Genomic DNA, 16,088 nt, shown 5'->3' with positions numbered 1-16,088 from the left:
CTATGACATTGTGTTGTCTGTAACTCATTAGATGTGTTTACAGCAGTGTGTTTTAATAATTTTACAGATGACAAGTATGACTTGGATGGAAATAAAAACCCTCCATTCTAGCCTCTGTAACTCTGTGTCAGTAAGGCCTAGAATCACCCTGACACTTGTAACAAAAACTTGAGTGTTTCCTTTCCAATGATACCAGGCACATCCCTGAGTGTCAAAGTATATGGGAGCTGTACCACTTTTAATTTGGGTATGATGTTTAGACCAAAAAGCTTGAAAAATGCAGCCATTTGTTAAGGAGGTTAAAAGAAATGACTCAAACTCATGCCATCTTAACAAAAACAGTGTGTACAAATACAGTCAATAGCTTGGCCAGGTTATAAGGGGGAAAACCAAATAAGGCAATCATGCATCCAGATTGCTGTCCACACCCATGGCTATTTCGTAACATTACCCACGCTCCCCTAGTTTGCTTAAGGAACACCTAGTCTGAACAAGCCAGGTAGACCTTCCATGAAGGAAAAAACAAACCATACAAACCTCCATGCCAAACTGAAAGTGACGTTGTTTAACGACGCAGAAATACATAAGACATTTCAACTACAAAAGTAATACATCTATTGAATCTTTAAGAGACGCGCTTTAAATCGGCATGCCTATAATCCATTATTTAGATAAAATATCAACTTCCTGGGGTAGGTTACACCGTCACTTCTGTTAGCCGAGTAACGTTATGTAGAGGGATAACGTTAAGTGCGTGATGTCAGATGTAAAGACTGGAATTTTAAAGTAGCCTAAGTAACGTTGTTTTTGCGGATAACTTCACCGCCGAATTGAGGAGAGATTACTAACAATTCATAAAATACAGTTTGGCCCAGAATCTAGGATATATACGCATGGGAATTGCTAAGAGCACTTAAATTGACGTATTCATAAACACAACAAGGATACACCACATGGTTAGAGGGCTTGTAGCCTAGGTTTTATTCGTGAATGTTATGACTAATTTACATAACTAATGTAAGACTCATTGTTAATTTACCCCGAGCAATCGAACATAGGCACTTAGAGCAGCTCACTGTCGTGTATGAGGGGAAAACAGCTTGAATGAACTTGTTACTTTTTGAAGACTATGAGGAATTTCGCACTCAGGCTCAGAGAGACTGAGAGGGACTTTGACGGATGAATGTGACATTCTCCGAAGAGTCTTGTAGACACAAACTAGCTAACTACCAGAAAATCCCATACAATTTTCCTATTTTGCCTAGTGGCCATATTTGCCAAACCGATATTCGATAGTCAATATTCAACCAATAGACTACAACAGAAAATAGCCCCCTTTAAAAGACTTCCGATAGCTAATACATGTTGAAAAGTTCGGATGCGCTCAATGGAGAATGACTCAACGCAACCATTTATGAATTGTGTTTTACTTTCAGAAAATACCATCTTTGTAGGAGCGAAACAGAAGTATTTTAACAACGTAACTCTTAACAGAGGCAGCAGCTGGGCCAACTACAAAAACAAACTTTTGAGCGGTGTACGATTAAAAAGACACTTACCATGTATTGTAGAAATGGTGTCATGCTTTAGTAGCGATGTCTAAATCCACAGAATTATAGGGAGTCATTTCCAAAGTTTCATTTGCGGCAAAGCGCTTTGGCAGGCGTTTTATATGCTACTGTCCCAAAGTCTAGCGCAGGTGTAATGACGTACTTCGGCTGGGCGGTACCCCACCCAGTAGCCTATCCTAGAGCCACCATCCGACAGACAGACAGACAGACAGACATTTTTAGCAAACATCATTCTCCTTGTGTGTGTCAGTTTACCAATATCTAATGAGCAGTTGTCTGCCGCACACAGATAGGCCTTTACCCTGTATGCTGCTGGAACTTCTGTTTTAGATGATAAGGCCAGGAAAGAGGCCAAAACCTCTGAGCAACTTTTACCAAGATAATACATTCATTTTGCATCCAGGGGAACCTGCAAGCCTTTAGGGCATGAAGCCACACAAAATTAGCCTACATTAAGAAGCACATGTGACATCAAAAAGTATTGTATAAGGTGTAAAAACAAACGGGAAAAAGTGCTTCTGAGTCAACAGAATGTGTTATGCATCATACTACTGTCAAGACAGTTGATGTATCAACCATTTGTATACACAGTCACACTGACTAGAGCCAGTGACGGACTGGCCATCTGGAATTTGGGCAAATTCCAGAAGGGCCGCACCCCTATGGACCCCTATGGACCACTACTGATAATATAGTATGTCTTTGGTTAAAAGTTATTTTATGCATGCAGCCACAGATATTCAAGATTGTACTGAGGCGAGGTGCGTGGAAAGATTCACTCAGAAGGCAGAGTTATAATTTCCAAGCTAGGTTATTGACAAAAATAGGGCTGGTGTGTTGCAAATGTCAGGGCTGTTTTTTTTATCCCAGTCTGTCACTGACTAGAGCTCTAAGTTTAGGTGACATGAAATGTTTGTGTGCATTATAGTATCAAACCATATAAGCAGGGCCACACGGAACACACACACAATTTTCAGCAGATTTGAAAGGGATTCAAAAAATAAAACTCAATATGTTAACACGTCTCCACCCCAAGCAGAAAAACTGTCCGCTAAATTCTGTAAATTTTCATTCTGGATCACCACTGAAAACTGTAAAAAAAAATCTGCAGATTCCGTTTGGGTCTGCTAATGAGCTAATAAACAAATACATACTATCCAAAAGAATCCACTACAGTACTGTCATTCATTAATACAATTAGTCATTGAATGCAGTGACTTTGTTTTTGATTATATGTCAAAGCAATGCAATTTATTATCTAATGATATCTTGGATATCAGTTAGACTAACAGGTCTTTTTTCAGTTCAAATTATACATAACCCTACACAATAAATCCAGTCTTGTGCAGATGCTCTGACAAGCAAAATGTCCACTGTTTATGTCCTGATAACTAAGTTTTTGATTACCTGTCAAAAGCAATACAATTTAGTGACATCTGTCTAACATTTTCTTTTTAACCTTTTTTTAATAATCGATTTGGGAAATTTTGTTTAAAAAAAAAGAGACATTTGAGGACGTCATCTCTGGCTTTGGAAAACACTGATCGACATTTTTCACCATTTTCTGACATTTTATAGACAAAACAACTAATGATCGATTAATTGAGAAAATAATCGACAGATTAATCGATAATGAAAACAACCGTTAGTTGTGTATGTAGTATTGTATGTGTAGTGTGTATTGACCATCTTTTTGGGTTTCAAGTCTTAATGTGAACATTAATGTGATGCATTTTTTTTTTTTATATTTGTGGGTTTCTTCTTGCTTGTACAATTTACAGCATAAGTTATCTGAGCATCTTTTTTTATGTACAAGCAAGTATTGTAAGTGAAACTTCCCTAACCTTATTGATTTCAAATCGGAAATGTAATCAAATCGGGACCTTGTGAATCGGAATCGAATGGATTCGGGAAATAATTGGCGATTCCCAGCCCAAACATGTTCCTGTGGTTTTCTGTCCACTTCCTAAGATAGAGTATTACTCCACTGCACAGTAACATCTGAACACCTTGCCAATTTAACGTTAGTAAAGATGATACTACAGTTATTTTGTCAACTTAGTATTTAACAACTACATACCACATGAGTCTTTGACAGGACCTATTTAGGCTAATACTCATGGGAAATATATTGAACTTTCACAATAAATGATAACTCACAGCAGGGAGAGATAACTGCATGTTAACAAACATGTTGCGTTGAGTGTGCAGGGGTATATTCTAGTTTGTTTTTTGTTTTTTTTACATCTGAAAAAATAATCAGACTGTTGCAAAATGAAAAAAAGATTCTAAACCAGTTTTCTAAGTTGTGATTTTATTTCCTCATGAGTTCTCGAAGTGAGTCAGTCAGTCGCGGGAATCAGCCGCCTACGTTGTCATGAGTGGATCTATAGCAGACGAGCGAGTGAAGTCTCTCCTTGAGTCGAGCAAATCCACAACAAAAGCCATTCTTTCACTTCTGAAATAACATGCTTATAGGTTATAGGTTTGGTGCATTGAAAGCCTATACATTGCTTAGGCTACACTAAGTTAAGACAATAAATAAACAGTCTGGCTCAAAATGCTTTCTTTCTTGTGACTAAATGGCTCTCCTGTGAGCAGCTGCATGAGGTGGCAAGTGGGTGCGCAGTAGGACTGAGTTTCCTTGGCGATTCAGCAATACTGACTCAAGTAACTCAAGTAAAAAATGACAGAGCTTCAGAAAAATTAAAAAGTTTCATATAGTTACTTTAAACTCCAGAACTGCATGTCAGATGGTCAAACAGCTTTAGAAACTCACATTGTAACACACATACTTCAACTTTCACTTTCACTCCTTTCAGTGATTACACTTCAGTTTTTATGTAAAACATACGCTTTATACTCCTGCAGCTGCTGCTTTACTCTCTTATTCAGAAAGTCAGTTTGGTCCCCCAACTCAGAAGATTAAAAGCGAGAGGTTGAAACATATAAAACACCAACCTAGTCTCATGGCAGTTTGTGAAATGGTCACGTAATTTAATCTATTGATTTGTGTACAAAGACACATTTATCCCGTTTTATTGTGACGCCAACACGTTTTTTAAATGAATGTATTTTAATTGGAAGCATCTTTCGTGTTCACAGCATTTTGTGTTTTTTCCCCCCTATATTTTCTTTTGGATCCGTGGAGTGTGATTGTGTCGTCACTTTAAGAGGATCCCGCACAGGGGCGTCGGACTGGGGGGTAAAAGGGGACTGAGTACCCAGGGCCCTCATGTGAGGAGGGCCCAAAAAGATGCTAGAATGAATAGCTGTGGATGCGGGGAGGGGCCCATAGAAAATGCCTTTCTACAGGGCCTAGAATTTTGTGCTACGCCCCTGATCCCGCAATTTGGCTACACATTATTATGATGCATAACTTACTGGAAAAACTAAGAAACTTGTCACACGTTTGCTGGATACAAAACCACTGATTACTAAATATGTACATTGAAGCGATACTGGTGTTAAAAAGCCATTGATCGCTGTCTGATTCTCTGATATGAATGACCACATTGCATTGTGGGATATGGGCTTTGAACGCGCCCTGCTCTGCATAGTGTTCTGTCATACCGTAATATTTCACCAGTAATAAGACTGAAATAATATCAAAAGAAAGTATTGAAAACCAACAACTGGTCAATAAATGTTGATTAATGTAGCGTTATAGTTTTAAAAATGACAATAAACAACAAAGCAACCCAGCTTCCCTGGTAATAAGACCGAAATAATAACACTAAAAGAAATAAATATAAACCATGATGAGATCTTGTGAATACATGTTGATTAAAACAACAGTTATAGGGATAAAAATACCAATAATAATAATAAGCCATACTGCTTCTCTGCTGCAGACCGACTGGCAGAAAGAATCGTGCTGTGAACACGAAAGATGCTTCCAATTGAAATACATTAGTTTAAAAAACACACTGACCATCAGTGTACACAAATCAATAAATTAAATTAACTGACTATTTCACGAACATCCATGATGAATAAAAACGCAGAGTGTCTGCACCGTTTAACTCAACACATCATTTGACCCACAGAGCGAGAGCAATCGAGTAATCGGCCCTTCTGTGTCTTAGAGGTTCAGGTGTCCTGGTCCAGGTGGGTTTCAGTGTGCTTTGACTGGACTGGTGTTTTCTCCAGGTTTTATATATTAGTAAAATATATGTCCATTTTTAATGATTGGTTGAACCGACGGGGACAAAATAAAATAGGCTACTTGTTTTTTAAATATAGGGTGAAGGGAGGATACTGCCATTAGTGGGGAAGCGGGCCCATCATTTCAGCAAGATTTCTGCTCATGTTCAAAACTCATTCAAAATATAACTCATCCCATCTGTGTTCTCTGGCTTTGGAGGAGTCGTGATATTTTGAGAAAAAAATTGTATAATATTACAAGAATTAGGTCACAATGTTTCAGGAAATAATCCACCTGCATCATAGTCTACTGTGCATTACGTTCTTGCTCTGCTGATATGGTAGATCTCAGACCTTCTGACAGACACAGAGATCCCCGTTTGGGTCTCTGGTCTCTGAATGAGACAAAGTTTAGGGAAGCAGCTGAACACTGTTTCACATCAGAGGTGGAAAACCGAAACTACGGCAGAAATACATGGAGCACAATTGCGGCACATCTGCTGCAGCATGTCCACAGCAGAGCGCGACCTGAAGCTGCACAGACCACGGAAGCCGCGCTGCTCATCTCTATTTTTACAGAGAGATTGGACACAAAGCGACAAGAGCTTTGTGTGTTTGGGACTGAACCATAGACTGTAAACGTCAAGTCACAAGAACTTCAAACAAAATTTAACAATATTATTGCGCACCTAAACTTTGTGTTGCCTACATTTAAATTTACATTCGGGGCTACCGTCAAAACATTTGGGGCTGAAGCACCGGAAAAATGACCTTGCGACACTGATGGGTCAGCCTGAGTAGCTCACACACCACCGTCACTTTTAACTGTCCTCACTGAAGGTTTGACAGATTTGATGAGTGGTGTGTATTTGGGGAGTAGGAACAATGAGAGTAAAAACCCTCTAATTTAAATGTTAAAATGTTCTGATGTCTCTGTAGGTGAGCGCGCAACAGCAACAATCTAAGAACATCCAGGCTCCTTCCACATGTAAACTCACCAAAGATCAAAGTTACACTGGTCAATGTCTTCAGCCCATTAAAATACAACCGAAGGTAAGTATTTGAAATAACAGTCTTTGTTAGTGCTGTAACTTGCTGGCACTATTCATCCTTTAGGTCACTGATTATATGGAGATAGTAACACTTTTGGTTTTGACCTGGAGTTTGGACCAAATTACCACCCAACGTTGGGAACGCTGTAGTCTATATCCTTGACGTTCCACTTCTGGAATTGCTCCTGTGCTGCAGGAAATTTCGCCGGATGCATGTATTTTTCGCCGATTTCTGTTTCCTTCCGCTTTCTTTGTGTTAGAATTCCGGTGGATTTATGAGGACTATGGTTAACTGATCCTCAGATCTCTGCAGGGTAAATCCAGACAGCTAGCTAGACTATCTTTCCAATCTGAGTGTTCTTTCGCACGTGGCTCAGTGCGGAGCTTAGTGCCTATGACGATTGTGAATGGTTTAAAAAAATGCCAATAAACCAGAGCACGTTTTTTCTCCCATCCCGGAATGCTGTGTGGATGGTCTGGCAAAACAAGACTAGGAACGCCTTTGTGGGCAAAATCGGACCCGGGAAAAGGCATTAATAAAAACTATATAAAAATAGCGTTCTTTACAATGTTAATCTTGTTTGCTGTTACAAGTCATTTATGATCATTATATGAAACATTACACAGTTTCAGAAACATTAATACACTTAAATTACCTTGATCCACTCAAAAGCCACAAACCCAAGTCTTTTCTTTTCAATCCACGGGTTATTTTGTATGTATCATCACTGTTTGTGTAATGTTTTTATTGTGCTTCCAAAAATCTAGTAGGACACACCTACAGTACACTGCACAAGCATTACTGCTGCATTACTCATACATTCAGGTATACCAGTGAGCTTCCTTCATGGACTTAGGTAAGCAGAGAACAAGATCATTTTGTTTACAGTAAAGCTGAACTCCACTGATTTTACACATCAAAGTCTGTTTACAGGTGTTGGGGAGTACTACTGCAGATGAGGAAAAAAAACTTTTTGTGTCTCCAGAGCATAGACAGTAACAATAATGGACAAAGCAACGCCGTAGACTTCCACGGGAGAGCAGTGAAGTCTATTAGAAACACTTTTCCGGTGATGGCTGAGCGTTACTGCGCAGCCTCCAACTGAGCTTGATGACGTAGATGTGACGTGAGCAACCTGTCTGAAAGTTGTAAGTCTTCTGGTAGCTGTGCCAAGAGAAATCTCAATCATTCCGAATCTTGCAGAGACGGAGGGCGTAGGCACAGGCTAATTATTGCTAACTAAAATGCTAGTTAACATTAGTAATTAAACTTAAACAGCTAATGCATTGGCTTCCTGTAAAATCCAGGATTGAATTTAAAATCCTTCTTCTGACCTACAAAGCTTTAAATGGTCAAGCACCATCATATCTTGAAGAGCTCATAGTAATAGTACCTTATTGTCCCACTAGAGCACTGTGCTCCCAGAATGCAGAGTTACTTGTGGTTCCTAGAGTCTCTAAAAGTAGAATGGGAGTCAGAGCCTTCAGCTATCAGGCTCCTCTCCTGTGGAACCAGCTCCCAGTCTGGGTTGGGGAGGCAGACACCGTCACCACATTTACGAGTAAACTTAAAACTCTCCTCTTCGATAAAGCTTATATTTAGGGAATGAGGAGTTGCAGCGTACAGCCAAACCGGCGGGGGAGGGTGTGTGTCTGCAGACGCAGCATCCCTTCTCTTCTCTGCTTCTCTTCATAGTCGTCAGATTAATCTACCATATAATCAATGATATAATCAAAGTAGAGGGAGGCAGGCCAGTACAGCCCGATCCGGCAGGGGAGAGTTCTAGCCCGACCAGGCTCCTCTCTTTACCTTGTTATAGTTTTAAACTGCTGGGGGACTTCCTTTGACACACTGAGCTTCTCTCTCCTCTCTCTTTTCATCTGTGTGCATCCTTGTCCCAGAAATGCTTGTTACTAACTTGGCTCTGGGGAGCTTATTCCCCAGAGTCCTTATGTTTTTTTCCAGCATGTTTCCTTGGATTAGGGTGGCACCTAAATCATGGATTCAGCTGTCACTGTTGTCCTGCTCCGTGCCCCGCTATACCCTGCTTTGCCCTGCTATACCCTGCTACACTTTGCAGTGCCCTGCTACATCCTGCTGCGTCCTGCTACGTCCTGCTACGCCCTGCTATGCTCTGCTGTGCCCTGCTACATCCTGTAACGCCCTGCAGTGCCCTGCTATGCCATGAACTACTACAACTACTATTCCTGGTCATTGTTCCATTATCTTTATTGTGACTATTATTGCCACTGTTCATCACACCCCCAACCAGCACCGTTAGACACCGCCTACCATGAGCCTGGGTCTGTCCGAGGTTTCTCCCTAAAAGGAAGTTTTTCTCACCACCGAGGTTTCTTCCTAAAGGGAGTTTTTCCTCGCCACTGTTGCACTAAATGCTTGCTCTTAGGGGAATTACTGGAATTGTTGGGTTTTTGTAAATTATAGAGTGTGGTCTAGACCTACTCTATCTGTAAAGTGTCTTTGATACTATAAATAAAATTGAATTGAATGTAAATTGAAACTGCCTGCAAGCTTCTCCTGTACTGTACGGTAATTTCTCTACTATGCAACAGAAAGTTGCGTGGTTATGACACAATCGTTAGTCTATTTTAAATAAATAGTTAAAAAGTAAAAAAATATTAATTTATAGATAGTTGCACTGCCTGATGTAAAATAATTAGCGTTTGGACAAGAGATTCTTCAACTGTATATTTATTTTCAAAAGGCTGCATATACATTTGCAAATTCTACTGTACAGAAAACATCCAAAATGTCCATAAGTATAGATACAATATACCACAAAGCTGCCCTGGCATTACCAAACATAGATGTTCAGCACTAGAAAAGCTCTGCAGCCAATTTGATATTATAATCTTAAATACTTTTTCAACTAATACCTTTAAATGTATGTCAGTATGATTAATTGTTATTTTTTCATCTGCATCTGTACTTTACAACATTCACCATTTACAAGGCACAAGAATAGTGATATGAAGCCGAAGGCCATGCGTAAAGCAAAAAAAAAAAGAGCGTGGGGCCGACCAATTTAGTTGACAGAAAGTCATGGACGCAACAGTGAACTTTTAATCTCAGGATTAGCTTTACACCAAAGAATTATACATAGTGAGAATACATTTGTGTATGTGAGTGTGTGAGCTCACTTTGAAAAAACAAACGGAATTTCAACATGTTTATGAGATACAGTCGACATAGCTGAAACACATCCAGAATGAAGGTGATTGCTGAGTGTGATGCTCTTGATGAATCTTAAGCCACAGCTAAGCGTTACAAAAGCACACATTTCCATTCTTGAAACTCTTTACTTGCAGGAATGAAAGGGCAAATAAAGTTACACAATTAAAGAAACAATCATGTCAAGAGGAAAAAGAGATGACCTATCACATTCTTCACTTGCCATCTTAAATTATATAAAAGATGAATATAATTTGATAATAAATACATAGAGATGATGCAGAGAAAAAAAATCGTCATCATGCCAGGATGAAACCATTCACATACTGTATGTCAGGTCAGAAATAGTCAGTGATGTATTAGTATACACCATATTAATCCTGACAGGCTGTTCTCATGAACCATTCGTACATATAGCTACGAAAAGTAGTGCACTATAATTTATTACTGTATGCACCACATTGACTCCTGCTGTATAAGAGCGCCGTTGGAGCGCCAAGATCCGTGAAGGGAGGAGGTCGCGGTTGATGGATGGGTCCTAAAAGACAGGGCTTTCAAGCGGGGGAGTGGAATTTGTGTCCCAGAAGAAGTTTAAGGGAAAACACAAGACTTTCACCCAGGAAATTGCAGATGATACCCAATTATATCTATTGATCAAGCCGGATGAAACCAATCAGTTAGTTAAACTTCAAGCATGCATTATGCACATTACACCCTGGATGACCTACAATTTCCTGATGTTTAACTCAGACAAAAAGTTATTGTACTTGGCCCCAAACACCTCCGAAGTTTTTTTTGATCAGGATATATCCTTTAATGCCCAAATAAAGCAAATCTCAAGAACCGCCTTTTTTCACCTGCGTAACATTGCCAAAGCTAGGCACATCCCATCTCAAAACGATGCTGAAAAACTAGTCCATGCATTTGTAACTTCAAGGCTGGACTATTGTAATTCCTTTTTATCAGGTTGCTCAAATAAATCCCTAAAGACTCTCCAATTGATCCAGAATGTTGCAGCCCGTGTGCTGACAAGAACTAGAAAAGAAGAGATCATATTTCTTATGTATAAGCTTCTCTGCATGGCTTCCTGTAAAATCCAGAATTCAATTTAAAATCCTTCTCCTGACCTACGAAGCTCAGGCACCATCATACTTTGTCTAAGAGCTCATAGTACCCTATTGCCCCACTAGAACACTGCGCTTCCAGAATGCAGAGTAACTTGTGGTTCCCAGTGTCTCTAAACGTTGAATGGGAGCCAGAGCAGACAGTCTCCAAATTTAAGAATAACCTTAAAATGTATGATTTGACACTATAAATAAAATTGAATTGAAACGTGGTCGCCGTAATTTTAGTAGGATATCATACCAATTGTTGTGCATGCATTTTCTTAACGTTATTATACCAACCCGTTCATGAGAATGCATTGTTCCTGATGAAAGACATATTCAAAATACATATACAAAGTACATAATGTCAGTGATGTATTCAGTCATGGTTAGAGGAACCAATTTCAAGATGAAAAAATGGTCTTTGATTTTGTTATAGTATCCAATATTGTGCCAAAGATCCCAAAATGTCCTTCTAGCTCGCTGCTTAAGATTGGAGATAATGTGGGATTTGTGGGCACTATAGACTAAGGACTGGATAAAAGCAAAGATTGACTCAACTGGGTGCCACAACAAAATCAACTAGCTCGTTCAAGGGAAAATGCAGCTCCAAGCATACGCTTTCAATTTTTCATTTGTACCACTTTCCTCTGTTTTACATGGTTACTGCTACTGTGATTAGTAAGCTTATTTCCTAAATTTAGTAACTGGTGAGAAAGGTCATAAGACTCAAACCACAAGGTTCACTGATGGTTATTATTTTAAAAAAAACTCCCCTTGATGATAAGTGAATGAAGCTGTATGAGTCATTGCTGTACCGAACAAACCAGGGGGTGGCATGTTTTTTCTTATCTTTACTTAAGGAGGAGTCCAAGTGAAACAGTAGGTCAAGGCAAGTAGAGGCAGCAGCTAAATGGAGTCTGTGTTGTATGGTGGTTTCACCCCACACAAACAATGTATTATTTCTGGCAGAGAGACACGTAAAAAAATTGTGCAATGTTGCGTGACGTAATCACAGAGAAAAATACGGAGTGCTGGGGTCACAAATGAGGCTAGCCTCCATGAAGCAAACACTTAAGACAAAAGTACAGCTGTGTGACTTAGTGTATGTATGGCATTCAGAAACTTCAATCTTATTTTCTTAGTCTGCCATTTAGCCTACCACATTAGACAACCAGAATATACTTATACTCTTAATATACTTTTTTTATTTGTCCATGTGATCAGATATCTGCCACGGATATTTCTGCCTCCACCCGAGTACAACGGAGGTGAATGAAATTTCAATTGTGGGGCTGTTTTCTACCTAGTCCGTATGAACACAGTATGTTCTGTGAATTTTCAAGTGTAACCAGGACATTGTTTCTGGAATGATGTTGTTGTTAATGTTGTTAAATGTAATCTTTCAATACTGTGAGCACCACAAATGACATTCCATTCACCTAAGGTAGAGTCAGAAATCTCAGAGGCAGACAATACTCTGTGCTTATACCACTTGGGTTAAGTGAGATTATGTGTTCTTGTGTAATGTAGTTGGCCTTATTTCACAGCATGGATGCAGTATGTAAACCTCTGCAGCATGAAGGTGGAATATATTTTTATTGTAAAAATGATTCATACAAATGTGAATTACATGTTTTCATGTATTTATTTAAACTGGTATATAATTTCATCAGTTTTCAGTTCCACAAATTATTACATCGATGACTATGAGTGTCCTTAAAACACTGACTAAAGCTCTGACTGGTTCAGTTGGGTACAATAACAAAATTCGGGAGTGTGTTACGTTTCGAAGTTAAATGGTTTAATGGTTTTCTGATTTTGTTTATCTCGGTGGCCTCTTCATTTATAATGATTCAACTTGAAAGGTCATACAGTAATATAGGCCAGCAACTCTACCATTAATTGTTGGGATTTTGCCCAGGACATCCTTTCCCTCATCTTTTTCTCAGTATGGTATATGTTTAGTATGATTTGAACAGATATGCAACTGCATGTTGTATCTATGACACTAACACCATCAGTATTTCTTTTTTGTTATATGCAAACTCCCAGTCCATGTGCACATGACCTCTGTAGCCATGAAATGTCAGTATTTGTGTCTGCATGTGTTTTGGGGGTTAGGTAGTGGTGGGGGCAGTCGGGTGTGTCAGGGAATGATATGAGGTCTGTGTGACGGGTATTAATGGTGGGAATTGGATGATAAGCTGCAACGATGCGCTCACTGCCGTGCCAGGAAATTATGTTTTACAGCTTCCTGTGCAACAGTTTCAAATCTCACTCTGCCACATTACACCACAACCATGTTTTTTTCCATATAACACATAAGACGTTACACTCTGACCGGCAAAGAACAAAAAAAACATTTTGCCTGAGGAAGGTCTAGTACCGAAACGTTGCCAGCTATTAAATTTATTTTTGCAAGTTAGACAGTGTGCAGGAGTTTCTTTGCAACTTTTGTATAAATGATACAATACTGGTGCTAAACTTCCTATAGACTTGAGTTTTTGAAAATTTTTAGGAGATGAAAATGGAAGAATTTCAAGATACTTGGCTTTGAAAGTTCACAATCACAACATTTAAGCCTTCTTTGAAAAATATAATATTGAACGTCAAAAAAGTAGCTTCTAAGTCCTCATTCATTCATTGACACAAGGATGTGGTGTGGGGGAAAAATTAGATGAAATTAGATGAGGTGTCTCTAAAATGTCGCCACAGTTGTATCACCCTATTTGCATAGAAGAACTTCTATGCAAATATGTCCAGCTGCCGTGTGGACCACTGGGAAAAGGAGGGGAGGCAGTATGGAAAAAAAGGAGCTCCCATCTCTTTTAACACAAATTCAGAAAATAATGTGCACAAGAGTTCAGGAAATACCCCACTCACCCTCTGAGCTGGAAAATGTATATACACAGAGGGACATATTTTAACTTAATACAACAAAGACATTAAAATTAACGTAAGATGTGATGTGAGTGGAGAGGCAGAAAACAATTTATAGTCCATCCTCAGACAGATTCTTAAAAGAGAGGGGTATATCCACAGCAGGTACCGGCTCACCTCCATCTGTTGAAACTGGTCGGCATGTTGACTGCTCGCACTGTCTACTCACAACCTCATGACCTTCCGGCACACCACTACAGTGTGTGCTGTCCGTCACTGGCTGTGTATGTACACACAGATATATGCCTTAGTTTGTCAGGTTTCACTCACTCTCTTTTCTTTCAGCCTGTATAGTCAGGAGCAGAGTCCTCTCTTGTCTGATTTGTTACTTTGCCCGTTCCACACACACTGCCCGCTTGTATGTGATTGAGGTCAGACGCCGGCTCATCCTGGTCCTTGGGGGAGCTTTTGGAGTGGATCTTGCCAATCTCCTCGAGGGCGCTGGCTAGAGAGTCAAGGTCAGCAGTGTCCTGGTGGCGAGCCTCCCACAGGCTCAGTATGACTGCCGACGGACTCCGCTGCTTTGCAAAATAACCCAGGTTTCTGTAGAGGAGCACACAAAGCGGGATTAATGAACTGCACAGGAAGAAGGCACTCTCAGGGACAGAACACTGGGAACATGTTTAATGTTTGCTTCAGATATGGACTGTATCCTTGCTGATTATTTATGCATTTATCTATCTTGTAAAAGACTGATTAGGTAAATAACTGAAATTGTTCTAATTTCCTTTCAGAAAGAGTGTTGAGTGTGATTGTGATGCATAGAAAACATGGCAGTAGTTTTAAAACTGTGCACCGTAAAGGATAAGGCTCATGTTATAACAGATGTTTCTTTGTTTAAAACAAATCCCATTTAAAAAGTGATTTCCTAAAACAGCTGGGCAGTAGATTTAGCGAACATTACTTAAACAGGAGGAACTTATTATTGAACTATTTTTAGCCATGGACATGGAGCACATTTGGTGCGTTAGTGAGTAATACTCTGCTGTAGCGTTCCTTTTTATTACTGTTTAACTTATTTTATTATTTTATTTTACATTCTATTTCTTTATTAATACATACTGTGTGTATATGTTTATACTTATATTGTTTAAATTCTTTTAACCTTCTTATATTTAGAGAATGTGTGACATGCACCAACAACACCATGACAAATTCCTTGTATGTGTAAAAAACGTACTTGGCAATAAAGCCCTTTCTGATTCTGATTCTAGTGAGCAGGAGTGTAGGATTGAGTCAAAAGCCTTATTCGCACGGCACTAGTATTTACCTGGGGAACTCTAGTAGCCTACTTTGTAATAATTGCGGAGGTTGTCTATGATCTTAGTCCTGTGCGAATCTGCCATTAAGTTATTTGTAAAAATTTTAATCAACGTCTCTGTGATTCGGGGTCGGATTGGCTGTGTTGGCAATTATAAATAAAGGTTTTGACAGAGCCTTGACATCATATGTAGGGGATAATGAATTAAATTTGTGTAAAAACAAAATTTGCTTAACGTGTGCAAATGCACTACTCAAAACATAGACGGGAGTCATTTCTAAATCACGAGGGCCCTACATAATTCTAGTCCTGTGCAAATGGGGCCAAAGAAAATAAACTATTTTATATTATAAACTGGGTGTGTTCATGGTAATGAAGGACACCCATTGCAACAGTGTGGCTCACTGGAGAACATTTATTAAATTAGCTTTACAACAACACCATATTTAACATATTTTCCCTAAAGAAATTATAAAACAGGTCAGAAATGCAAGAAATATCTACTGACTAAATGTGAGTGTATGTTGTCCTAGACCATTTGCATTATTTGAAATGCTTCTAGCGCTCTGGTTGGGCCTGGCCTGGATATGGTGGTTGTGCCGGTATTATATACTTGCTAGTTTCGCTTTGCCAGACCTTCCTCCACAGCACTGCGGAGGAGGGTCAGGCTAGTCCACACAGCATTCCAGGCTGGGAGAAAAACGTGCTCTGGTTTATTGGCATTTCTTTAAACCAATCACAGTCGTCATGGGTGGTGCTAACCACCGGGCAGAGCCACGGTGCTGCTGCAAAATAGCCCTTGGAAAGAAAGTTTTG

General features: G+C 39.4%; 2 protein-coding genes across 5 annotated transcripts in view; both read right to left on the bottom strand.

Moving 5' to 3' along the window:
- Positions 1–1,701, bottom strand: part of hdr (hematopoietic death receptor) — a 32,482-nt gene extending 30,781 nt beyond the window's left edge. Inside the window, exon 1 of one of the 2 annotated variants that reach the window (XM_078250349.1) lies at positions 1,560–1,701. In XM_078250349.1, the coding sequence (XP_078106475.1) occupies positions 1,560–1,583 (24 nt within the window). In that variant the 5' untranslated portion in view covers positions 1,584–1,701. The remainder of the gene's footprint in view (positions 1–1,559) is intronic. The other variant, XM_078250352.1, reaches the window with a different exon arrangement.
- A 7,774-nt stretch (positions 1,702–9,475) lies between these two features.
- LOC144518011 (netrin receptor UNC5D-like) overlaps positions 9,476–16,088 on the bottom strand; it is a 343,327-nt gene continuing 336,714 nt past the window's right edge. For all 3 annotated transcript variants that reach the window (XM_078250348.1, XM_078250346.1, XM_078250347.1), the window contains one exon: positions 9,476–14,554. In XM_078250348.1, coding sequence (XP_078106474.1) covers positions 14,293–14,554 — 262 coding nt within the window. In that variant the 3' untranslated portion in view covers positions 9,476–14,292. The remainder of the gene's footprint in view (positions 14,555–16,088) is intronic.

The sequence above is a fragment of the Sander vitreus genome, chromosome 5 (assembly GCF_031162955.1).
Source record: "Sander vitreus isolate 19-12246 chromosome 5, sanVit1, whole genome shotgun sequence".
In the NCBI taxonomy this organism is placed as follows: domain Eukaryota; kingdom Metazoa; phylum Chordata; class Actinopteri; order Perciformes; family Percidae; genus Sander; species Sander vitreus.
This window is presented reverse-complemented; position numbering and strand designations above follow the sequence as displayed.